Source organism: Nycticebus coucang, chromosome 2 (genome assembly GCF_027406575.1).
Source record: "Nycticebus coucang isolate mNycCou1 chromosome 2, mNycCou1.pri, whole genome shotgun sequence".
Classification (NCBI taxonomy): Eukaryota; Metazoa; Chordata; class Mammalia; order Primates; family Lorisidae; genus Nycticebus; species Nycticebus coucang.
Window position 1 is genome coordinate 14,250,065 of NC_069781.1, and position 26,224 is coordinate 14,276,288.

General features: G+C 39.4%; 3 protein-coding genes across 6 annotated transcripts in view; 2 read left to right on the plus strand and 1 right to left on the minus strand.

Moving 5' to 3' along the window:
* The window catches only part of RABGAP1 (RAB GTPase activating protein 1), a 186,033-nt gene extending 184,156 nt beyond the window's left edge, over nt 1-1,877 (minus strand). For both annotated transcript variants that reach the window (XM_053562974.1, XM_053562983.1), the window contains exon 1: nt 1,728-1,877. The gene's annotated coding sequence lies outside the window, so the exon portion shown is untranslated. The remainder of the gene's footprint in view (nt 1-1,727) is intronic.
* A 118-nt stretch (nt 1,878-1,995) lies between these two features.
* ZBTB26 (zinc finger and BTB domain containing 26) lies at nt 1,996-17,264 on the plus strand. Of its 2 annotated transcripts, none has more exons than XM_053563020.1 (3): nt 1,996-2,158; nt 12,708-16,197; nt 16,486-17,264. In XM_053563020.1, exons 1-2 carry the CDS (start codon nt 2,004-2,006, stop codon nt 14,041-14,043), a joined length of 1,491 nt encoding a protein of 496 aa, XP_053418995.1. In that variant the 5' UTR covers nt 1,996-2,003; the 3' UTR covers nt 14,044-16,197; nt 16,486-17,264. The 2 variants fall into 2 exon arrangements, with proteins under 2 accessions (XP_053418995.1, XP_053418996.1); XM_053563021.1 differs by having other exon boundaries at nt 2,010-2,162.
* Nucleotides 2,114-24,565, plus strand: ZBTB6 (zinc finger and BTB domain containing 6). Of its 2 annotated transcripts, XM_053563023.1 has the most exons (3): nt 2,114-2,162; nt 18,152-18,325; nt 19,794-24,565. In XM_053563023.1, the coding sequence occupies exon 3, from the start codon at nt 19,803-19,805 to the stop codon at nt 21,075-21,077; it is 1,275 nt and encodes a 424-aa protein (XP_053418998.1). In that variant the 5' UTR covers nt 2,114-2,162; nt 18,152-18,325; nt 19,794-19,802; the 3' UTR covers nt 21,078-24,565. The 2 variants fall into 2 exon arrangements, with proteins under 2 accessions (XP_053418998.1, XP_053418997.1); XM_053563022.1 differs by lacking the exons at nt 2,114-2,162; nt 18,152-18,325 and adding an exon at nt 18,495-18,589.
* Nucleotides 24,566-26,224: the final 1,659 nt, after the last annotated feature.

A 26,224-nucleotide genomic window follows, 5' to 3' on the forward strand; every position in this document is an offset into this window, starting at 1 on the left:
CATACTCAATGGTTTCAGATCTAAAGCTTTCCCAACACCATGAATAAGACAAACATGCCCATTTGCACTGCTACTGTTGAATACTGTTTTGGAAATTGTAGCTGGAGGTATTAGACGGGAAGAACAAAAAGCATTCAATTTGGAAAGGAAAATGGTAAAACTATCTCTATCTCTATTCAGTACCATCCCATATATAAAAAATCCTAAAGAATCCACCAAGGAGCTATTAGAGCTAATAAAAAAATTCAGCAAAGGTACAGATACAAGACCAACGTACAAAAATCAGTTCTTTCTACACAAGCAACGAAAAATATAAAAAGGTAATTAAGGAAGCAATTCTATTTAAAATAATATCTAAATAAATTAAAAAAACTGCTTTCAGAAGAAGTTAACAAAGACTTAAAGAAATGGAAAACATTCCATGTTCATAGAATAGGAGGACTTAATATTGTCAAGATGTCAATACAGTACTACCCAAAGTGACCTAGTACTCCAAAAGCCTTTTTCGAATGAATCCTCAAATTCACAAGGAATTACAAAAGGCCTTGAACAGCCAAAACAATCCTGAAAAAAAAAAAAAAAAAAAGAATAAAGTTGGAGGACTCACACTTTGAGACTTCAAAACTTAATACAAAATTACAGTAATTAAAACTGTAGGGTACTATCATAAGAGCAGACATATGTATAAGAATAGAAAGCTCTGGGGCGGCGCCTGTGGCTCAGTCGTTAAGGCGCCGGCCCCATATGCCGAGGGTGACAGGTTCAAACCCGGCCCGGCCAAACTGCAACCAAAAAAAAAAAAAAAAAAAAAATAGCCGGGCGTTGTGGTGGACGCCTGTAGTCCCAGCCACTCGGGAGGCTGAGGCAAGAGAATCGCTTAAGCCCAGGAGTTGGAGGTTGCTGTGAGCTGTGTGACGCCACGGCACTCTACCGAGGGGCCATAAAGTGAGACTCTGTCTCTACAAAAAAAAAAAAAAAAAAAAAAAAGAATAGAAAGCTCTGAAATAAACTCTCCTATACACAGTTAATAGATTTTCAACAAGGGTGCCAAGACCAATGGGGAAAGGATGAACTATTTTAATACATCATGCTGAGAAAACTGGATATCCGGATGCAAAAGAATGGTGGGGACAGTTAATGGTGATGGTAATATAACACTGTGACTGTACAAAGTTTTTCCAATTTTAAACCCATTAAACTTTACACCTATAAATTATTAATATGATGTTATGCAAATTTACCATAATAAATACGCCTCACCCCCGCCAAAAGAAAGAAAAAACTAGGGAAGACCCTGTAAACAACTAGATTGGCATGGAAAAGAGCTCTAAAATGGTACTTAAGGTTTTTGGTACAGAAGAATGCATAAGTGATGCCGTTCACCAACACAGGGACTACGAGAGATAAGCAGAGCAGGTCTACAGATGAACTTGACATAATTAAAGGGTACATTAAAACACCCAGATGGGGATATTTTCAGCGCAGTTGGCTCTGGAGCTCAGGAGAGTTGTCCGCGCTGGCGAGAGATATTTATAAATGGTCAGCCCAGTAGCACGTAACGGAAGGCAAGAGACTGCCTTATTACCGAGTAGGAAGGAAGAAGAGATCCAAGCCAAGATCGTGGAAAAAAAAAAAAAACAAAAAACCCAAAGCAGGAAATAGCACTGCTTTCCGCTTTCCGGACTCGCGCGCCGCCGAGTCCACACCCGTAAGCGAGATGGACTTACCAAGGCTGAAGCGCAGAGGCGCTCTTGGCCCCCACAGGCAGCTGACCAGCGAAGCCCGACTCGAGAACAGGCGCTCAGAATGCGGCCTTAGGCAGCTGGTCCTTACCAAATGCACAGATCTGAGCAGCAGACGCTAAACAGCCGCCACACCTCAGGACTCCGGCAAAGACTATAGCGTCTAGAGCGCTGGGCATTTCGTTCACGCCCCGCCTACAACGGGGAAAGTCCCTCGCGGGGCCCCGTTGTCCTTCGAGCCTTCCGATTGGTGGAGAAACCATGGTACCTGGAAGTTGTCTTTGTCCGGCCAGGGCTGCCCTTCCGGTTCCGTTGGGTCCCCCTTTGGCTCGGGTTCCCTGCCCCTCCCCCTTCCCGGAGCCCCGAGGGGCCGGAGCTCCTAGCGGTGTGGGATCCGGACGGCGGCCTTCCCCCGGGTCTGTAAGTGCACAGGCGGCCGTAGCGCCGGGCTGGGGTGTGGGGTCTCTCAAAATGGATCCCCCTTGGGGCCCTGGATTGGCCGGGACCTGCCCTGAGATGGGGGCCGAGGGGCTAGCCTAGGCCCCGGGAGTCTTGAGGAATCTCAGGTCCGACCCAGGCTGCGCCCCGCCCCCTTCCCTTCTGGTACTGGAGTGTGGAGCTTGAGCGTGTCCTAGGGACCGCCTCCTGGGATGCCAGTTGAGGGCCCAGCAGTTGGCTTGGAAGCTGAACTCTGCTAACTTGTAGGAAGTACCAGAACTGAGGCCCCTGAGAAAATGAGCCTCGGCAGCCAGCCCAAGACAAGGCCTCGAATGCCAGATCCGCGAGAATCACTATCAATGCTAGGTTACCGTTTTGCAGTTTTTTCCCCCAATTCAGCCACTGTCCACAGCACCTCTATGTTGCTGGCGCTAGGCCAGTTGCTAGGGATTCGTAAGATATCATTAATATTTGCAGGGGCAAGTTTGGGAGTCAGATACGAACAAGTGTTTCCGCAACATATATAATCAGTCATATATATATACTTGAACTGCTGAAGGGGCAGTTGCTGGGAAGACTTTAGAGTGACTTCTGAATATACTTCTTGGCGAGGATAAGGTTTTGACTAGCTTTTCTGGAGAGGGAACGGTTGCAATAGAAAAATGAATATAACTTGAGCGGCAAGAAGAAAAAATGGGGGAGCTCCTTTGCACAGGATGGTATATGTGTGTATGAGGCTGAAAAAATACTCTGAGGTCCAGATAAGGAAGGATTTAATCCTAGAGAAAATAGGTAGTTTTTTGAAGAATTTTGAGCAGGAGACTGATACGGTCATTTTTGCACTGCATTTTGTTCTGTAAAAAGCCTATAGGAAAAGAATTTCTATTAACTGAATCTAGACTGTTAAGCAAAAGGGAAGGAACTCTTACTGGAGAATCTTATGAAGGAATAAATGAAACCAATCTGGTGAGAGGCACTGAAGTCTTGAAACAAGGTTGTGACAGTGTTGTTTGAAGTGTGCTGGAGGTAATTACATCATGACTCCAGAATTAATTGTGTGGTGAAGGAGTGAGATGTATCAAATCTAATTCTTAGGTTCTAGGTTCTTTGACATTTGAAGAGTAGAGATAAAACCATAAGCATAGTGTAGATTACAAATTCATTTTTTGAACATGTTGAATTAAAGGTTTAATGGGATAGCTACCTAGATCTGTCCAGTATCTGGTTGAAAAATGCAAGTTCAGCTGAAATCTTATGGCTAAAAGTAAAGCCATGGGAATAGCTCATATCAGATGGGGAGGTAAGCCATGGGAATAGATCCAGCAACTAAGAAAAAACAGAAATCACAAGAAGAGAGTTCTGAGGAGAGCATTTGAGAAATGAGAGGAAAACATGATTGCATTTCTTTTATGATGCGGTCATTAGTGACCCTTTAAACAAATTTTTTGTAGAGTGATAAGGTGATGATATATGAAACCTTGGTCACCTCAACTGGTTTGGTGTTAAATGGGACTGAGAAAATGACAGATGAAGGATTTCACAAGAAAATTGAAAGGCTTTGTTTTATTTACCTAACACATGCTTATAGGACACATACCATGCGCTATTCTAAGCTTTTTAGAAAGTTAACTCATTTAACTTTCCATAACAACTCTGTGAAGTAATTTGCTATTGATAGATGGGAAAGTGAAGCAGAGTAGCTCAAGATCACACAGCTAGTAAGTGGTTGAGCAGCGTTTTGATCTTAGGAAATAAGGCTTCAGAGTCCATGGTTTTACCCACTGTACTGTGTAGTGACTGAATGTAGGAATCAAAATAGTGGGAGAATGTTAAGCAAAGATAGACTCATTGATAAAAACAGAGAGGCTTGGAAGGAGACCCAGATGGAGAAGAAGGTAAGTAATGGGTTTATGCTTGTGTTACATATTTGATTTTTATTTCCTTTTTCCCATTTTAAGTCCTCTTCCACTCTGTGTCAATTTAGGTAAATTTCTTCCACTCTCATGCTTTCATTTATCACTTAACCATTTATAATCAGGTATTCTCTTCAGTTTCAGACCCATATCTGCCCAGCTAACAAATCTTCATCTTAATGTCATACAAGCTTCTCTGGTTCAACATTTTTAAGACTCATGCTCATCCTTTCCAGTATTCCCTACCTTCTTGAGTGATGCTCAGCGAAAGATATCCAGTCACTCAAACGAAACATCTTGGAGTCATCTTAGAGTCACACCCCCCCCCCCAATATTCCTCACATTGCTCACCAAGTCCATGAGTTCTTTGAAATGTCTCCCAAATCTGTTTTCTCTCTCCATCCATATTATCATTACCTCTATTTAGGCCCACATCATTTCTGTCCTGATCTGTTACAGTAATAGCATACTAAAGGATTTTCCTGCCTCCACATTTACTATTCTCCAAGCCATTCTCCATAAATTTTTTTAAATCTTTTTTAGTTATTGAGTTTTAAATGGTGCAAGAGGTTAGGCATCATGCATTTCTGATGATAAAGAAGTAGCCTAGAAGAGATATTTTTGAGTAGCTTGAATTGAGGTTAAGTTTGGTTAAGGTTAGACATGGGAATTGAGATTTAGTAATTCTTAATATAAGAAATGAAACATTGAGAAACCAGACAGGTATTCTGAGGAAGTAAGCCTTGGAAAAATAGTAGCAAAAAGTCAAAGACTGAGCTTTTAAGGGTATACTTACTCTTATGCAGTTTAGTAAAGCCTTGAGGAACAGGTCAGCAAAACCATGTTGGAAAACCAAGATCAGTAGTTAATAACTTGTCTACTTCTGTATAACAGTTTAAAAACAATTAACTAGATCTCTATTTATAACCATAAATAGTTCTGAAGAACAGTAAGTAGAAAAAAGTTGCAAAGCAAAATGTATAGTTCATGTGTGAGAAACATAAGTTTATATTTTCTTTAGCTAGCATGTAGAAGTATTATTTTTAAAATGGGGAGAGGAGGAGTTAGGAAGGGTTGAACTCAAACTGAAGACTGAGTGGTAGACAATTGGGAAAGAAAATTTTATCTACAATGCTTAGTAATTTTCCATGAGGGATATATTTTTGTATTCCTTAGAATTAAAAGCTAAAAGAGTAAGAACTTTGAGAATGCAGTGTCATGAAAACTACCTAAGAGAAGAAAAAGATTGAGGTTTTTACAGAGAAAAGCTGTGGTATAATAAAACCTCTTTGAAAAAAGGACATACAGGGCGGCGCCTGTGGTTCAGTGAGCAGGGCACCGGCCCCATATACTGAGGGTGGCGGGTTCAAACCCAGCCCCAGCCAAACTGCAACAAAAAAATAGCCGGGTGTTGTGGTGGGCGCCTGTAGTCCCAGCTACTCGGGAGGCTGAGGCAAGAGAATCGCCTAAGCCCAGGAGTTGGAGGTTGCTGTGAGCTGTGTAACGCCACGGCACTCTACCGAGGGCGATAAAGTGAAACTCTGTCTCTACAAAAGAAAAAAAAAAAGAAAGAAAAAAGGACATACGATATTAATGAGAGACAAAGGTTTCCAAGTAGTTGTGAGTGCCAAGTTGGAAGATGGGTACCTTTACAAGGTAGATGAGGAAGCTGACTGAGATATAGCTTAGGAGTTTATTATACAGATTAAAAAAAATTTTTTTTAATCTGTAGTTGTTAGAGGTATTTGAGAAAAGAAACTATTTTCTGAGGCCTAGCACAATGTCCTGGGCTCACACCTATAACCCCAGCACTCTGAGATGCAAAGGCAGGAAGATCATTTGAATTCAAAAGTTGGAGACAAGCCTGGACAATGTAGCTAGACCCATCTCTCAAAAAAATTTAAAAATAGCTCGGCATGGTGGCATGCATCTGTGGTTCTAGCTACTGGGTAGACTGAGGCAGAAAGATTGGTTGAGCCCAGGAAAAGCCTGCAGTGAACTAAGATCATGTCACTGTGTTCTATCCTAGATGAAAGAATAAGATCTTGCCATTAAAAAATAAACTATTTTCTCATGGCTCATGTTACAGCAGTTAACATTGTCCAACCTACCATATTCACTAGTCATTCCTTTTTGATTACTCTTATGTGAACAAAGGGAAACTTTCAAGTCAGTTCTTAAAATTATGGAGGAATTGTGTAAATACAAACAAAGAGAAAGTTATGTGAGATTATTCCCACTGCATTGATGTTTGAGAAATGATCATTCAAAACTTTCCAATAGTAACTTAGGAGTATTCAGATATAGTCTCATTAATTAGGTAATAGATGATAAGGATCTGCGTCATCTCAATGACAGTAAGAATCGAGGGAGAAAATTTGGGAAAGAATCAACAGAATGTGGTGACACAGTCTATCTAATGAGTTCCTTCTTACATTATTAAAACCTCTGCTTGGACAGCGCCTGTGGCTCAAAGGAGTAGGGCGCTGGCCCCATATACCGAAGGTGGCGGGTTCAAACCCAGCCCCAGCCAAAAACTGCCAAAAAAAAAAAAAAAAACCTCTGCTAATAGAGTTATGTAAGTGACTTTTATGACTATTGTAAGTTCTACTATACTTGGAAGTTATCTATAATAGGGGAATCTGAAATCAAATGTATTCATAATTTTTTTTTTTTTTTTTTGGCCGGGGCCAGGTTTGAACCCACCACCTCCGGTATATGGGGCCGGCGCCCTACTCCTTTGAGCCACAGGCGCCACCCGGTATTCATAATTTTTATTGTCTGCTTTATTTGCAGATGGTATTAAGTTTCAGTCTACAAAAATAAATACATAAAAGATTAAAAATAACAAAGTTCTAGCAATTGAGAAAGGAAAATATAGTAACGATAAAGGCATAAAAGGCAATCAGGAATATGAGAATATGCATAAATGCTTGCCATTCAAGTCCTCTATACTTGATACACATTTGGCTTTAAGTTGTACTTTTTGATTTTTTTTCTTATTTAGATTTTTTATTTTTATTTATTGTTGGGGATTCATTGAGGGTACAAGAAACCAGGTCACAACGATTGCGTTTGTTAGGTAAAGTCCCTCTTACTGTACTTTTTTGATTTTTAAACATAAACCTTCAATTGAAGCATAACTAAAATATACAAAAATTCACTATATGATTTTCTTGACCTTTATTTCTGGTACCCAATAAATCGTTACACAGTTAATATTATCCTTAAGATCAAAATTATACCTAGCCTACTTGCTTCATACATGGATTCTGGCATGATGTAGTTTGGGCACAAGTGCTAGCTCTAATGCTTAAAACTTGCCACATTCTATCAGGGTCAGCAAATTATGTTCTCCAAGCTTGAGTTTCCTCATGTGCAAAATGGGATAATATGATAATACATACCTATAGAGATTTTCACGATTAAATTGGATCAACTTAAGTAAAGCATTTAGCACTGTACCCGGATTGTAGCAAAGAGGACTCATTAAAGAGTATGTATCATTTCTCTCTGTCTCTCTTTTTTTTTTCCTTTGGAGATGGGGATCTCACTCTGTTGCCTAGGGTAGAGTACAGTGCCACCATCATAGCTCATTGAAACCTTAAACTCCTCTGCTGAAGTGATCCTCCTATCTCAGCCTCCCTGCTAGCTGGGATTACAGACATGTGCCACCATACCCAGTTAATTTTTCTATTTTTTGTAGAGACAGTCTAGGTATTTTGCTTAAACTGTTCTTGAACTCTTGGCCTTTAGCAGTCCACCTGCCTTGGCTTCCCAAAGTGCTGGGATTACAGGTGTGAGCCACTATGCCTGGCCTCGTTTCTCTTGTTTTTCATAAAATTTAGCCAGTTTATAAGAAACACAGTTATTCCTCTTTTTTTTTGAAATGGAGTTTTGCTATGTTGCCCAGGCTGATATCAAACTCCTGAGCTCAAGTAATCCTTTTGCCTCTGGGATTATAGGCACATGGTATGTGCCTAGCTTTCCTTTTTAAGTATTTTTTTAAAAGTTAAAAAAAAAAAAAAAGGTATTTGTTTAAAATTTGCTTTCATATTCTCAAAACTATTTTGGAATCAAACTCTAGAAATTTTCCCTAAGGCACTTAAAAGAGGGTATCATGATAATGAAGAGCATCTCTGCCGTATCCTGATAATAATTTCATGGAGAACATTAAGAATTCATTATTCTAGTGGGGCATGATGGCTGAGGCAGGTGGATTGCTTGTGCTCAAGAGTTTGAGACCAGTCTGAGTGAGACCTCATCTCTAATAAACACAAAAAAACTAGCCTGGCACCCATAGTCCCAGCTGCTTGGGAGGTTGAGGCAAGGGGATCTCTTGAGCCCAAGAGTTTGCGGTTGCTGTGAGCTATGACACCATGTCACTGTACCCAGGGCAACAGAGTGAGACTCTGTCTCAGAAAAAAAAAGAAAAGAGTTCATTATTCTTTTGGTTTTTGTTGAATGATCTATATAAAGTATAACTAATAGTTGGTTTTTACTCTCAAATAATTTAACAGTTTATCTGAAAGAGAAACTTGTAACAGGAAACAATTAATGTATAAATTCTGTGGCCTGAAAATAAGACATTATCAAAGGGGGACAATAAAGTAGCCTGACATATACTAAGGAAGACTTATTTTAAAAAGGCAGAATAAATTTTTCTAACATGGTTAGACTATATCAGACAGACCAAAGCAAACACTTAACTGAGATACTGTTTGGCTACTCCTGTTGATAAGCTTTGCAAGAACTAGTAGATAAGGCAGTGCAGTGATGGCATTGCAGTGATGCATCCTGAGAAATGTGTTGTTTGATGATTTCATCATTCAATGAAGGTTGTGGGGTGTACTTACACAAACCTATGGGTTATAGGTTACTACATACCTAAGCTGTATGTATACCTATTGCTTTTAGGCTACATATGTGTATAGCACGTTACCGTCCTGAGTACTGCATGCAATTATAATACAATAATAAGTATTTGTGTATCTGAACATATCTAAATGTAAAACAGGTACAGTGAAAATGCAGTATTATTATCTTATGGGACCACCGTCTTATATGCAATTCATTGTTGACCAAAACGTTACATGGCACATAACTGTAAGTGAAACCATACTTCAGCGCCTGATCTTTAGGGCATCAAGGAACAATTATCTCTAAGGATAGTTGGCTAAAGCATTGTGAGTACTGTCATAGGGGGAAGCAATTAATGCTCATTTTGGGGTGTTAGTAGGAAAATACTGACCTGTGGGTATCATTATTAGTTTTAACGCATTCAAGACCAGCTAAACTCTGGCACTTTTTTTGGCCACCCAAAGCAACAGTCATTTTTATAACTTGTTATAAATTGCAACATTCACTGCTCTAATTCAAGAATGAATATTTTAAGCTACTACAATCGCTAAAACTGATGAATGATAATACAGATATACTGCTTGAAATTACTGACATATTCCCTGTACCTTTTAGATTTTTCCCTTGTATTTGATACTGTTTTTTCTGTGATATTATATTTGCTTCTCTGCATCCTTCCCCTCTTAATACAGTATTTATATTTCTTGTGATTGCTCATTATCTGAACATTCAAAACGTCATACAAGGGAAAAGCTTATATTTCATGTATACTTTTGTTAATACATCTGTGCCATGCCTCCTCTCTTTTAATGACATTCTCCTTCAGCTGAACTCCTAAGTTTAGAATCTTCACACATTTCTGTTATTCATTCTCTATATCCAGTTACCAAGTTCTTTGAAATATCTTTTGTTATTTTTTTCTTTATTTGGTATGTATTCCTTTGTAGGCCCTCAACGGCCTCAGAGCTATAAGTGGTCTGCAGCACTAAGCTGGTCTTCCTGACAGTAATTCTTCCTTCTTCCTACTGTCAGACTAACACTACAGGTTCACCTAATGCAAACTGAGTATCTGCTGTGTGTTGGGTGCAGTGTTTGATTTTTTTTTATTATTAAATCATAGCTGTGTACATTAATGGAATCATGGGGCACCATACACTGGTTTTGTATACCATTTGACATATTTTCATCACACTGGTTAACATAGCCTTCCTGGCATTTTCTTAGTTATCATGTTAAGACATTTATATTCTACATTTAGTAAGTTTCACATGTACCCTTGTAAGATACACCAATGCAATGTTAGATTATGGGAGTACACACCAGTTTGAACAGAAGAGGGTTTGGCCAGTAATGGGACAAGCAGTATGGCTGGAATAAGAATAGTTCAAAGCAAAAGGAAAAAATATTTTGCCTTAGAAGATGCTCTAATGCTTCCAATACCACGAAACTTTCAGGTAGAAGGGAAAAGAATAAGTATTTAATAAAGTGTTTTGAGTGTTATGATAGAAGTACTGTGTTATGGGCCTGCAGTGACAGCTCTACTACTTCAAATGGTTAGTGACAGGCCTCTCAGAGGAAATAAAGGAGTCAAAATTGGCTAAAAGTTCATGTTGTAGATTGAGGAAACATGCATTTTAAGATCTGGAGTCAGTAGAGGGCTATTATGTACCAGGTACTGAAGAATGAGAATAAAACCTAGACTGTGCCATCACGAGCTGATATTCTATAATCTTTTGTAAGTCAAAGTTGCAGAGTTTTAGATTATAAAGGTTGGGCTACAGAGTCCAGATGTGGCTAGAGAAAGCTGGCTGTCTCTTCTTTCTCTGAACTAAAGAGTTGATAAGTGCACAACATTTGAGGTGAATTTCTTGATGCACTGAGATCGTAGAACTCTATCTGAAAGGTAGAACTGACATACCTACTGCTCTCATAGAAGATGGGCATATAAATAGCTAGTGCTAATTTATTATTTTTACAATGACTAGAGGAACAGAATTATCATGTTAGCATAGCTAATTCATCCCTCCCCTTTATAAAGGAGAATATGGAAGATGTTTGGAGGGAATAGTATCAGAATGTGAAGACTTTCTTCAAAGGAATTGCTATATAAAGGAATCAGTGTGCAGAGAACTTTGGGAAAGACACATTCTCCATTGTTGAATTGAATGAGTTTTGCCAGTGTTTTGCCTTAATCAATTTGTACTAAAGAGGTTAGTCTTCATCTAGGAAACAATGGAAAATCACTGAAGGATTTTAGGCAGGGGTGGGTTATAATCAGATCTGTGTTTTTGAAAGACGATATGGTAGTATACTAGTTGGGTTAGAGGCAATAGAAGCTGAAAGCCAAGGAAACATTTATGAATTAGTTTTTATAGTCCACATGATAAATAATGATGGATAAGCTGGGATAGATAGGAAAGAATGGAATGTAGTAGGGAGTGATTAGATCAGCATTCAGATTCCCACCAACTAGCTCATTGGGTGTTTCTATATCATGTATTTTTTTTTTTTTTATTTTCTATATCAGGAAATGGTCCGGCTCAGCACCCATAGCATAATGGTTATAGCGCCAGCCACATACAACGAGGGTGGCAGGTTCGAATGTGGCCCGGGCCAGCTAAACAAAAATGATGACAACTGCAACAAAAAATAGCCCGGTGTTTTGGGCCTGTCGTCCCAGCTACTTGGGAGGCTGAGGCAAGAGACTCGCTTAAGCCCAAGGTTTGAGGTTGCTATAGCTATGATGCCATGGCAGTCTCCCAAGGGCAAAATAAAAAAAAAGGAAAGAAAAAAAAAAAAAAAGAAATGTTCCTTAATAGAGAGTTCAGATTTGTCCAGAATGGACAGGATAAAGAACTGTGCCTTTGACATGGTCCAGACATTGTCCTGTTTGGTCTATGACTTTCGTTTTATCACAGAAACTCTTGTATGAATGATCAGTTTAAACAAATAAAGGTTTTGCAGGAATTGGGCAAGCAATGTCACTGTAGTTGCTTAAAATACAAACAAAGGAAAAGAGTGTTTTTTTCTTAGGAGAAGCAGGTTTACAGGCTCATGCAAAAGACAATAATTACATCATTTTTATTTGTGTTGAGAAATTTTAGTTTGTTTCTGAAACCTCAAAGAATTCTAATTAGAAGGCCAGGCCTGTGGCTCACGCCTGTAATCCAAGCACTCTGGGAGGCGGAAGCAGGTGGATTGCCTGAGCTCGCAGGTTTCAGAGAAAATAAACAGAAGTCAGTCTAAGCCAGAGCAAGACCTCGTCTCTAAAAATAGCTGGGTATTGTGTCAGATACCTGTAGTCCCAGCTACTTTGGAGGCTGAGGCAAGAGAATCACTTGAGCCCAAGAGTTTGAGGTTGCTGTGAGCTATGATGCTACAGCACTCTACCAAGGTCAACAAAATGAGACTCCATCTCAAAAAAAAAAAAAATCTCATTTGAGAAGTGAAAAAATAGTCTTGGACTAACTCAAGCACTGTTCTTGTATTAAATTATCTTAAAAAGTTGAATGAATGCCAGGCTATTTATACTGATGTAAGTCCACTCAATAGGTGCAATTGACACTTGATGTTGGTAAGGAGTAATTTTTAACAGCCTTTGAAAGCTGTTATAGTAGCTTCCTCTTTCAGAGAAAATTTCCATTCAGATACATACAGAACAGATATGACAACACAAATTTGTTTTTTGAAGGTAAATCCAGCTTTCTTGTTTGAATTTCCTTAAATTCAACCTTTTTACATTTCTGTTCTTTAGGTCTGCCAAAATGTCTGAAAGATCAGATATCCTTCACTTCAAGTTTGAAAATTATGGAGATTCAATGTTACAAAAAATGAACAAATTAAGAGAAGAGAATAAATTTTGTGATGTTACAGTTCTCATAGATGATATTGAGGTACAGGGGCATAAAATTGTGTTTGCTGCAGGTTCCCCCTTCTTAAGAGACCAGTTTTTACTGAATGATTCCAGAGAGGTGAAAATCTCCATATTGCAGAGTTCTGAAGTGGGGAGACAATTGCTCTTATCGTGTTATAGTGGTGTGCTGGAATTCCCCGAGATGGAACTGGTTAATTACTTGACTGCTGCGAGTTTTCTTCAGATGAGCCACATTGTAGAACGGTGCACACAGGCCCTGTGGAAGTTTATAAAGCCAAAACAACCAATGGATAGTAAAGAGGGATGTGAACCACAGAGTGCTTCTCCCCAGTCCAAAGAACAGCAGGGCGATGCCAGAGGCTCCCCAAAGCAGGACTCACCTTGTATTCATCCATCTGAAGACAGTATGGATATGGAGGACAGTGATATTCAGATTGTTAAGGTAGAATCTATTGGGGATGTATCAGAGGTTAGAAGTAAAAAAGATCAGAACCAGTTTATTTCTTCTGAACCCACTGCTTTACATTCATCAGAGCCCCAGCACTCCCTGATAAATTCAACTGTGGAAAACAGAGTAAGTGAAATAGAACAAAACCATCTCCACAATTATGCCCTCTCTTATACAGGCAGTGATAACATCATCATGGCCTCAAAAGATGTCTTTGGGCCTAGTATTCGAGGTGTAGACAAAGGTCTACAGTGGCATCACCAATGCCCAAAGTGTACCAGGGTGTTTCGTCACCTGGAGAACTACGCCAACCATTTAAAAATGCACAAACTCTTTATGTGTCTACTCTGCGGCAAGACTTTTACTCAGAAAGGCAACCTTCATCGACATATGCGTGTGCATGCCGGAATTAAACCTTTCCAGTGTAAAATCTGTGGGAAAACCTTTTCTCAGAAGTGTTCCTTACAGGATCATCTTAACCTTCACAGTGGAGATAAGCCCCATAAGTGTAACTATTGTGATATGGTGTTTGCACATAAACCAGTTTTGAGGAAACACCTTAAACAGCTGCATGGCAAAAACAGCTTTGATAATGCCAATGAGAGGAATGTACAAGACCTCACAGTGGATTTTGATTCTTTTGCATGTACAACTGTCACAGACTCTAAAGGGTGTCAGCCACAACCTGATGCAACACAGGTCCTGGATGCAGGTAAACTGGCCCAAGCTGTCTTGAACTTAAGGAATGATAGTACTTGTGTGAATTGAATAGGGGCTTCATGCTCACAACTTGAACTGACTGAGAGTGTGGCAATAGTCTCAGTCTTTGTAGGAGTGAATTTGCTAGTTTGACTTCCCAAAGCCTCTGTGCAGGTGGTAGGGGATGAGTCAAAGCACTAGGAGACCAGGCAACTTACCATTTGGAGTGGTTTTGCCTTCTTTTTGGCCTCTTCCATTTTCTGTTTTGAATTATTTATCCTATGATGTCTGTTTTCCTTTCCCAAGGAATAATTCCATTTGTCTACCTAATACCAACTTATGTCTTAGACCGACACTATTTTAGGCCATTCAGTAGGCACACTTTGAAGGTACCAACAAGTTAATAACTTCACCTACTCTCCACTATGCTGAGAAAAATGAATAATATTTTTCTTTGGTAGAAAATAGACTGAGATATAAGGTGATGTTGCTGTCGACCTAAAAATGTGATAGAACTTCTGGTTGCCTATTGATAATTCCTCTGTGTCTGATAAATTATTTAATCTGCTTCTTACCATTTGTACTTGTCTTGAAGCTGGCTATAAATAAGTATGTTGGTTTGTTCTGTACTCTGTTCACCAGTATCCTAGCCCAACTTCATTTTCACTGAGTTTTTCACATAGACCAGAGTACATCTTTTAAGCAACACCTGCAGGCAAATGGTGAGGAAGCATCATGAGGAGCATAATCTGCAAAGGATAGAAGTACAATTATGCAATAGCACTTGTTTGGGAAAGTTCCCTTGTATCCTACGAAGAGGCCAGATGCTTATATTTAACGTTTAACTTCTTGGTCCTTTTGAAATCAAGATTACTCCAGGCCCACTTAAGATATGCTAAAACATTGTAGTCTCTAAAAAGAGACTATTTGGCAGTCTATGAATTTTGTTTGAGATTTGAGCTCTCAGAAAGGTGAGTTTGGCCATCAGTTTTATTCAGCACATTATAAGAGTCTCTGAGTTTTCATTTCCTCATGTATCTTAATTTCTGAAATGGGATGGAAAAATGAAGTGGGACACAGGAGGGGCAATGAGAATTTTGCAATCAGATATTCCTTTTAAAGGTACACTGTCCCCACCTTGCCACCTTTGACAGATTGCTAATACAGAATTGATTTTTCAATATAGGTAAACAAAACTTTTTCCTCAAGCACATGTTATACTTTAGACGTAAAATTTTGAGTCTTATTTCTTTCTGACCCATGAGTTAGATTTAGATAATAGTATTAGAGTCCTTAGAGAGTCTTAAGAGAATATTTATTCTGCTGTTTAAGTTGGGGTATCCAAAATCCAAAGAGGTGGCCTGGCCAAGACTGGCCAAAGGTAGTGGCTAAATATGAGCTAATTTCTTCTTCTTCCCCTACCCCTTGATTTGAAAAGATTTATAAGTACATGATAAAGAATAACACATTAGCAAAAAGTTCCCAATCTGTATTTTGCCTTTGTTTTCCTGTTGGCTTTCTGAGATAGCGTGGATTGTGCCAACGAAATATCACATATGGATTTATGTTAGTTAATTAATTTTTAGTTAGATGAGTATTACATTATTCCCAAGCAAGTGACTGAATTGCTAGGTGTTGGTTAGGGAGGGAAAGCATAAGTAAGAATAATGTGAGAAAGAACCAAGTGTGAAATAGATTTTGTGTGGAAAACAGTGTTTATTAGTTACCATCAGGATTTTCTATTTTTATTTTGAGCTATGAGAGTGCTTGTACAGATAATCCAAAAATTAGGCTTAACTTGTATAGTTGGGGGAATTTTTAAATTGTTGTAATTTGATACATTTACATGTATCATCATCCTTATTCCTAACATGTTGCTCATTGTATGGTCTATTGATGCTTTTAGCATTGTGATCTTTGTATGATCCAGCCAAAGAGTACCAATTCTATGCAACAGTGAAACTCTCTACCCTGTCAACCAACCAATGTTTTTGGTATTTTCTCTGAACATCATTTTTTCACAGGAAAATTTCAAGTTGGATTGCTTCTTTTGCTCATATTCATGTTCTGTTTTTATTACTGGTTTGAAGACTAAAAGGCATGGATTCAAATAAGATTGGTCTCTTTGGTTGGAGACTGTTTCTGGGTTCATTCAGTTATTCAAGGAACATTATTAAGGACCTACTGTTGCCAGACACTATACTAGATACTGAGGATATAAAGGTAAGATTGATACAGTCCTGGGCGGCGCCTGTGGCTCAGTGAGTAGGGCGCCGGCCCCATATACCGAGGGTGGCGGGTTCGGACCCAGCCCCGGCCAAACTGCAACAGAAAAATAGCCGGGTGTTGTGGCGAGCGCCTGTAGTCCCAGCTGCTAGGGAGGCTGAGGCAAGAGAATCGCGTAAGCCCAAGAGTTAGAGGTTGCTGTGAGCCGTGTGATGCCACAGCACTCTACCCGAGGGCGGTACAGTGAGACTCTGTCTCTACAAAAAAAAAAATAAATAAATAAAGGTAAGAGTGATACAGTCCTGCTCTCATGGAGTTTATAGTGTCATGTGGTCTAAGTAAAACAAGGTCTCAATTGTTTCTGTGCTAGGAATAATAAAGAAAATTACCTTGCTTTCTTTGATCACTCAAAGTCAGCATCTTCGTGGGTTTATATCAGTAAAACTTTTAGCTCTCGTCTTTTGCAAATGCAAACCACTAGTGATTTACAGTCTCCTCCATTTCTTGGCTGGAGAAGTGTCTGTTTCTGTGAGACATTTTCTAATTTTGGTGAGACTTGACTTTTCTGCTTTACTTACACATTTGTTAAGTTTATATTGCAAAGAAGTCAAGTTACTGATACCAATACATTTTAGAGAGGAAGATTTATTTCAAAACTAGTCATATTCCTGTAGAGGAGGAAGATTCTTAAAACCTTATGCATTCAGCATTTGTATTTTATGGATCCCCAGGATAACTAAAAAGAAAAAAGGACTCTCTTTCCCATGGTTTGGTTTTTGAAAAAAATTACCGTTACAGTTATTTATTTATTATTTAATTTTAAAGACAAACTCCAAACTAAAGTGGCTCAGAGATAAATCAGATGTGATTGTTTTATTTTCTTTATTCGAAGATATATAAATGGAAGGTGACAAGTGTCACTGCTTAACATATTGTTCCAAGCAAGCCAGAACATTTTATTTCAGCTCATGAATAGCTGTACTAAATCTGTTGTATGTTAGACATACTACGAACTACCTCTTCACTTATTACGGGGAAGTTTCCTTAATAAAAGTATGACAATTTAAGATGGCTGTCAGTGGTTTATTTTCTCACTCTCCTCCTGCTTTCCTTTTTCAATTGCTTGAATTTGAATGCAGACATGCCTTCTTCGCTTCTGTTCTTTAAAATACATATTAATCAGGTATGCTGGGGTTGCCTTCAAAGGAAAATATGGATTGATCAGAAATTAGTTGTTTTTAGAGTCAGTTACTTCCAGGAGAACCTGTTTACTGAGGCAGTAGAGCAACTCCTTTTAAAAATTGATTCAGATATCTCTCCATTATGTAAAATACAGTACTTGATGCCTACTAAGGGCTACACTTCAGGAATGCAAAGATCAGTAAGCTGCAGTCCTAAATACTTATGCCTAGGTGGGACACAAATAATTTCAATACAGGTGTGATAAATGCAATTACAGGTTCCTAAGTAGGAACCAACTAATTTAAGCAGCAGCTCAGGGTGGCTTCAGGAATGACGTGATTTGTAAACGGGTTTTTTAAAGATAGCAGGAAGATTAGGGCACGTCAGAGGACACACCTGGGCCAAAGTTTTAATGAGGTGGAGCGGATTAAGGAGTGAAGCTAGATCCAGAGGTGGGGGCCAGATCCTGATGAGACACTAGGTAGGTAATCTCGAATATAAATCGTTGTGGTAGTCTCTCTTCCCCTGACGCTTTTCAAAGTTGTGGGTGGTGCCAATAAAGAGGACCCGCCCCGTACTAATTCCTAGGCTTTCAGCTTTCCAATGTTCCCGGCGCTGGGTATTCGGACAGACGTGTCTTAACCCAATTTCACAAACCGTCTTCGATTCGGACGTTTAGGATGGCTGACGAAGGGGAAACGGCTAGTACCCAAACTGGGACAGGAGATATGGGACTTGCCAGTATTTGGGCGCCTTTCTGTCATTCCAGGTACCGGGGAAGTAAAGAAGGGAGACCGTCTCAGGATGTCCTTCCGGGGCGCCCAGATGGCCTCAGTTAAGAATAAAGCTGGTTGACACCGGATGTGTTTCCTCCCAGGCTAAGTCCATCTTCCGGCCTGGGCCGCCGCTGCCGCGGAAGCCTCAACTCTAGTTTTCTGAGTCGGTAAGTGAATGGGAAGGTGATTGGGCGTAAGGGAAGGCCTGAGGAAGAGAAGGGGGAGGAGGGCTGCTGGGTGCGGCCTCAAAGTTGCTAAACTGGTGCTACAACCGCTTGGCCGACAGGGCCTTGGCCCTTGGCAGGCTTGGCGCGCGAAAACTTGTGCGCCGAGCTGGAAGGATCTTCAGGCCACCTGCGATCTGGTTTCAGTTATGTTCCCGGAGTTTCTCCTGCTGTGAGTGAGCCCCTATGCTCCGTGCAGGAATACAGGTGAATCAGGCACCATCTCGCGATGCTCAGGGAGCAACACACGCTGTGGGGGAGACAGGAGTCGTCATTTGTCTTACTTGATTTGGGCTTAAATGACTTAAATCACTAGCTGGAAAAAGGAACTGGGAACGTGAATGTAAGAGAAATGTACAGGTGTTGTGTTCGTGACTTTTTGTCTGAGCAATGATGAAAATTGTAATGTCCAAGATGCTTCGAGTATTAAAAAGAGACAAGGACACAGCTATAAAGTTCGGTTAAGGCTAAATCGTGATGGATCTCATGTTCTTAAGAACATTAGCCTCTTCTGGAGGTAGAGGAGAGGAATGAGGATTTAAAGCAGATGAGAATTTTTGTTTCTTTGAATTACTTTTAAAGGATTTGGTTCTAGTGGCACTCAGGAGCGTAGTTTGAATATAGGACAGTATGACATCAGGGGAACCTGTTGGCGACTTTGCAGTGGTCCAGGTGAACGGGAATAAGAACTTTTTGTAGTGGTAGGAGAAGGAAGTTTGGAGATTACGTCAAGGTTTCTAACTGAGGATAGTATGTTAAATTTACTTTGTGGTGATCACTGTGCTTATTACTGGATATTGAAAATTAATGGAGTATTCTTGATACTCCAGAAAAATTTAGCCAAAGAAACAAGCATAGAAGGCGGCGCCTGTGGCTCAGTGAGTAGGGCGCCGGCCCCATATGCCGAGGGTGGCGGGTTCAAACCCAGCCCCGGCCAAACTGCAACAAAAAAATAGCCGGGCGTTGTAGCGGGCGCCTGTAGTCCCAGCTACTCTGGAGGCTGAGGCAAGAGAATCGCGTAAGCCCAAGAGTCAGAGGTTGCTGTGAGCCGTGTGACGCCATGGCACTCTACCCGAGGGCGGTACAGTGAGACTCTGTCTCTACAAAAAAAAAAAAAAAAGAAAGAAAGAAACAAGCATAGAAACGGTTCACTACAATTTAATGTTAATAATAATAAATGCTGTAATGAAAATGAAAAATGTGATGAGTCTTAGAGAAATGGGTTACAATTGTCTCGGTTTTGAGATGGTCACATAGGGTTTCACTCTTAGTACCCAGATTAAAATTGGAGTTGTCTTTTTTCCAATTTAGTTTTGGGTTTGTTTTTTTTCTTTTAATTCATTTGTTTGTTTTCATGATATGGGAAAACATTTCCTATCCTCATTAACGTTTTGTGTTTTATTGTGCGTAGATTGTGACCATGGCTGCTGAATCTGATGTTCTGCACTTCCAGTTTGAACAGCAAGGAGATGTGGTCTTGCAGAAAATGAATCTCTTAAGGCAGCAGAATTTATTTTGTGATGTATCAATTTATATTAATGACACTGAGTTCCAGGGGCACAAGGTGATTTTGGCTGCTTGCTCCACTTTTATGAGAGATCAGTTTTTACTCACACAGTCAAAACATGTCAGAATCACTATCTTGCAGAGTGCAGAAGTTGGCAGGAAATTGTTACTCTCTTGCTATACTGGAGCACTTGAAGTTAAAAGGAAAGAGCTTTTGAAATATTTGACTGCTGCCAGTTATCTTCAGATGGTTCACATTGTGGAAAAATGCACAGAAGCTTTGTCAAAATATCTGGAAATAGATCTTTCTATGAAAAACAACAGCCAACACACCGACCTGTGTGAATCCTCTGATCCAGGTGTTAAAAATGAAGAAGAAAATTCTGATAAAGACTGTGAGATAATTGAAATTTTGGAAGATAGTCCTGTAAATATAGATTTCCATGTTAAAGAAGAGGAAAGCAATGCCTTACAGTCTACTGTAGAGAGCTTGACATCAGAGAGAAAGGAAATGAAGTCGCCAGATCTGTCTACAGTAGATACAGGTTTTAAAGACAATGAAATTTGTATCCTCCATGTAGAATCCATCAGTACAGCTGGTGTAGAAAATGGGCAGTTTTCACAGCCTTGTACCTCTTCAAAAGCAAACATGTATTTCTCTGAAACACAGCATTCATTGATTAATTCTACAGTTGAGAGCCGAGTGATGGACGTTCCTGGGAATCAAGGTCAGGGCATATTTTGTGAAAATACTGAAGGAAGTTATGGTACAGTGAATGAGATTCAGAATCTGGAGGAAAGTTATTCACTGAGGCATCAGTGCCCCAGGTGTCCTCGAGGCTTCCTTCATGTTGAAAACTATCTACGCCACCTTAAGATGCATAAACTATTCTTGTGCTTACAATGTGGGAAAACATTTACACAGAAGAAAAATCTCAACCGTCATATTCGAGGACACATGGGGATAAGGCCCTTTCAGTGTACAGTGTGCTTGAAGACATTTACTGCTAAAAGCACTCTTCAGGACCACTTAAACATACATAGTGGGGATCGGCCATACAAATGCCATTGTTGTGATATGGATTTCAAGCACAAGTCTGCTCTCAAAAAGCACTTAACTTCTGTTCATGGCAGAAGCAGTGGTGAAAAACTATCTAGGTCTGATCTCAAAAGGCAAAATACACTATAATTAGAATCACAGACTTAGTAAATAAACCTTATATCGTTCTGTTAGGCAAGTCTTTCATAAAAATTAGCATTTGTAATACTGGGTTCCCTTACATCTTTATGTTTGTTCTTAACTACATATATTCTTCTTGAAGGAAAGTAACAGTTCCAAAGTTGTGAGAGGCATGATAAAAAGATGATGGGATTTTGTCTCATCTCTTATGTTACATGTAAGTCCCAGTGATATACCTAGAGAAAAAGTGTCCATTCTTCTCTTACACGTTCTAGATGCTAGTCAGAGAATCCAGCAGGATTTGCAGATTCTGATTTGGAGTCTCTAGATAATTGATTTAAATGTAAAATCCAAGCATATAACAACAATGAATTAAGATAATAGGAAGAGAAAAATAAATGTAAAAACATTATTACCTGTTACTAGTCACTTTAAGAACAGAGAAAACAAACTTTTTTTTAACTTTCAACCAACTGCTCTTTTATTCTATATTTCCAGATTCTAAACTAAATACCAAGGTACCTTTGGTCTAATTTTTTTTTTTTTTTTTTCTTGAGCAGAGTTTCACTTTGTCACCCTCAGTAGAGGGCTGTGGTGTCATAACTCAAAGCAACCTCAAACTCTTGGGCTCAAGTGATTCTTGTCTCAGCCTCCTGAGTAGCTGGGACTGTAGGCACCCACCACAGCACCTGGCTATTTTTTAGAGATGGGATACCACACTTGCTCAGGCTGGTCTTAAACCTGCAATCTACCCGCCTCGGGTACCTTTTTGTTTTAAAACTGTAAAAGTACACAATTCAGATTTCACTGGAGAGTAGCAGAATTTCCTTATAATGGGTTAGTATTCCTTAAAATACTTTACTACATGATTCGTTAGTATATATATTTTAGAAATAACAGCCCAATTTCTTTTCTTTCTTTTTTTTTTGTAGAGACACTGTACTGCCCTCGGGTAGAGTGCCCGTGGCGTCACACGGCTCACAGCAACCTCTAACTCTTGGGCTTACGCGATTCTCTTGCCTCAGCCTCCCTAGCAGCTGGGACTACAGGCGCCCGCCACAACACCCGGCTATTTTTTTGTTTTGTTGCAGTTTGGCAGAGGCTGGGCTCGAACCCGCCACCCTCGGCACATGGGGCCGGCGCCCTACTCCCTGAGCCACAGGCGCCGCCCTGAGCCCAATTTCTTAATTTTACTTAATTGGATTTAATCATTTTGTGGTCAATAAAATTATACCATTGAGATGAGGCTGTGAAAAATTAGTTTTCTTAGAAATTCTAACTTTACCAAAGATATTTGTTCTATTTCCTTATGAAAGTTTCGCTTTATTTTTTAGTTAACATAGTAGAATTGAAATTGTTTTTTAGTGTATGGTTCCATAAATTTGAGCACATGCATAGATTTGTGTACCACCACTGCAGTCAGGATACAGAACAGTTTCATACCTCCAATGACTCCTTCATGTTGCCCCTTTGTAGTCATCCTGTCCTAGCTCTAATTCTCCATTGCTATACTTTTGTCTCTTCTGGAATGCCATGCATTCCAGAAATCTTACAGTATGTTGCCTTTTTTTCATGCAGCAAAATGCCTTTGAGGTTCATCCATGTTTTGTGTATCCCTTTTTAATTTTAAATTGGTAATATATATTAGCTGTAGCTACCATGGAATAAACAGTTCAAACATAGGTATCGGTAGCTATTAGTATTTTTTTTTTTTTTTTTTTGCAGAGACAGAGTCTCACTTTATGGCCCTTGGTAGAGTGCCGTGGCCTCACGCAGCTCACAGCAACCTCCAACTCCTGGGCTTAAGCGATTCTCTTGCCTCAGCCTCCCGAGTAGCTGGGACTACAGGCGCCCACCACAATGCCCGGCTAGTTTTTGGTTGCAGTTTGGCCGGGGCCGGGTTTGAACCCTGCCACCCTCGGTATATGGGGCCAGCGCCTTACCGACTGAGCCACACGCACCGCCCAGCTGTTAGTATTGTTGATTATATTTTTCCATTTTTATTAAGATAATTTTCATTCACTTTGTATTGACAAAGGTCTTAACCATCTGTAAAGTTTTATTCTGTATTTCCAGAAAAGTGCCAAAAGCAAAGTCATAATTGTAGGATTATTTCAGTGAGTAATATTTTGGATTGCCATTCCTCCATATCCCTGTCTACATATAATACAAAACTTTTTGAAATGACCGCAACAAAGATTAAAATCTGCAGGGCAAGTCATATTACCTAAAACATAGAAACTGCTCTTTTAGTAAAGAAGCCTAACTGGATGCATTCTACTTTGAAGTTGTTCTATTCCTCCTGTACTTACCTTAGCTTTATGTAGAATTTCTACTATACTTAATTTCTATTGAAACCCTTCCATATTTTAAAATGTTAAAGTTTTACCATCTATAAGAATTTTGTGAAGAATCTCCTGTTCATTGTTACAAATGTTAAATATCCTTTTTGTGATTCTTTTGTGGGAAACATTCTTCATAGAATTTAACTCTGGTGGAGACTAGAATCTAGGTATCATATTTGATGAGAAAACTTTATAACCGTGGTCAGTATTTAGTGACATAGGGCAATTCTCTCTAAACTTTAAAAAAAATTATATGTAAAATAACTTTCATCTTGGTCATTTGTAAGATCATTTCCAGGTCTAAGATTCTAATTTTATATTTAATTCTTCCAGAGAACAGAGAAGAGGGGAAAGCAAGAGAGGATAGTTTTTTGTCTTCATGAACTTTGTTATTTGGGTACTCCACGGGAGACAGTTTTTTTAAAGTAAATAGTGGGTTTGTTCCCACTGGAGAATATGATAGCTCAGTGCTTAATTTTCTTTCCTACTTGACATAAAATTGGCCATTTGCAGGCGAGAAAAATATTTTCTTTTCAGAAATAGTCTACTTGTGATTGAAGTCTTTTTCTTATTTTTGCTTCCTAAGATGAAATGGGGAGGGGGGATGTGCATAGGAGAGGTTACAAAAAATAGTAATGAACTAATCTTTTTAGAATTTGGTATCTTCTATCTTGGATGTTTGAAAAAAGTTTGGTTGAAACCGTGTTGAAATTTTATGTGTGCCTTGTAAGAGTGTTGTAAAATTTTTTTGTGAGCACTTTGAGATTTTTGCTGGGGGTAGGGGTGTTGTGACAGTGATGGCTATAATTTATAATATTTATTCCTGTTCAGTAGCACAGAATGATCTCAAAACATTCCTAGGAAAGAATCTGTTTGCATGATGGTGTCTATAAAACTTCAAGAAACTGGAATCTTTTAAATAAAAGTGCAGTTACGACAATATGTAGAATTTATTCATTTGAAATATTCACTTTTAGTTGTTTGTGTTTCTGGTAGGACAGAAAAACCCAGTAGTTCAGTCTCTTACTGCATTTATGTATAAAAGATCTTGAAATGTAGTTGTTACTTTGTTGTAAGAGAAAATTCTTGCCCTTTTTGTGGGATGTAACTATGTCATATGTTTAAGTAAGAAAAATAAACTGGAGGTGGGAATGGAGAGCTTTGTGTGTTGCCTACATGTGTGAATTTTAAAGGATACAGTTGCTCCTGACTAGTCATTTAATTAGTCCAACAAATATTTCCCGAGTCCCTTCAATACAAACCTATGCTAGAATTTAGGTATATAGACAAAAATTCCTTGTCTTGAACTTATAGTTTAGTGAAGGGAGACAAACAGTAAACAAATAAGTAAAATCAATGTATGTCTGATTTTTAAAATGGATTTGGAGAAAAATTAAGTAGGGATAAGGAGTGCCAGGGAAAGGGGTGGGAATGTAATTTTAAATATGGTGGTCAGGCCACTTTTGAGAAGTTAATCGGATTATCACATATATTTCACTGTCTAATGAAATAGAAGAACACATATATCCACTAGAATAGAAACAATACATACAGTAGGAAGGAAAACAAGTGTCAATAATATACATAAAAACACCCATCACTGTTCAGTTGAAATTACTGACACGAACCATTGATTGTTGAGAACAGCTCTCTTGGATTAACATATATTTCATAAAGAGAATAAAATGAAAAAATGCATGTAAGAAACGCTGGATGTGGTGAGCCTTTTGGGAAGTTGAAGTGAGAGGATCGCTGGAGCCCAGTTCAATGCTGCAGTGACTTATGATGGCACCACTGCATTCCAGTCTGGATGACAAAGACCCTAACAACAACAACAAAAAAATCCTTTTACACAGCCGATGAACCTTTCCCCCCAAATGCTGGTCGTTTTCTGTCATCCCAGCAGTAATAACCATATTTTTTGTAGGCTTTTTATAGTTTATAAGCAATTTTTCCCACATTTTTTCTATATTCATAGTGGGTTTACTTACATAGATATTTTTGTTGGGTGTCTGATTTCACATTAGAAAGTGCCAGGAGTTTAATTATAAATGATGATCATTTTCTTTTTTCTTTTTATTTATTTTTTTTAGAGACAAGAGTCTTACTTTGTTGCCCTGAGTAGACTGCTGTGGTGATTTTCCTGCCTCAGCCTCCCTAGTAGCTGGGACTACAGGCGCCCGCCACAACGCCCAACTTTTTTTTTTTTTGTAGAGACAGAGTCTCACTTTATGGCCCTCGGTAGAGTGCCGTGGCCTCACACAGCTCACAGCAACCTCCAACTCCTGGGCTTAGGCGATTCTCTTGCCTCAGCCTCCCGAGTAGCTGGGACTACAGGCGCCCGCCACAACGCCCGGCTATTTTTTTGGTTGCAGTTTGGCAGGGGCCGGGTTTGAACCCGCCACCCTCGGCATATGGGGCCGGCGCCCTACCGACTGAGCCACAGGCGCCGCCCACGCCCAACTTTTTGTTGCAGTTTGGCCTGGGCCAGGTTTGAAGCGGCCACCCTTGGTATATGGGGCCGGCGCCCTACTCACTGAGCCACAGCTGCCCCATGATCATTTCTCATTAGACAAGGATGACATAGAATCTGACTTTTAGGGTTTCTTTGATAAGTAAATGAAATATAAGTAACACTAAAATTAAATATATCTATTTTTTGAGAGTCCCACTATGTCGCCCTTGGTAGAGCCCTGGTCACAGCTCACAGCAACCTCAAACTTTTGGGGTTAAGTGATTCTCTTGCCTCAGCCTCCCAAGTAGCTGGGACTACAGGTGCCTGCCACAACGCCCAGCTATTTTTTTGTAGTT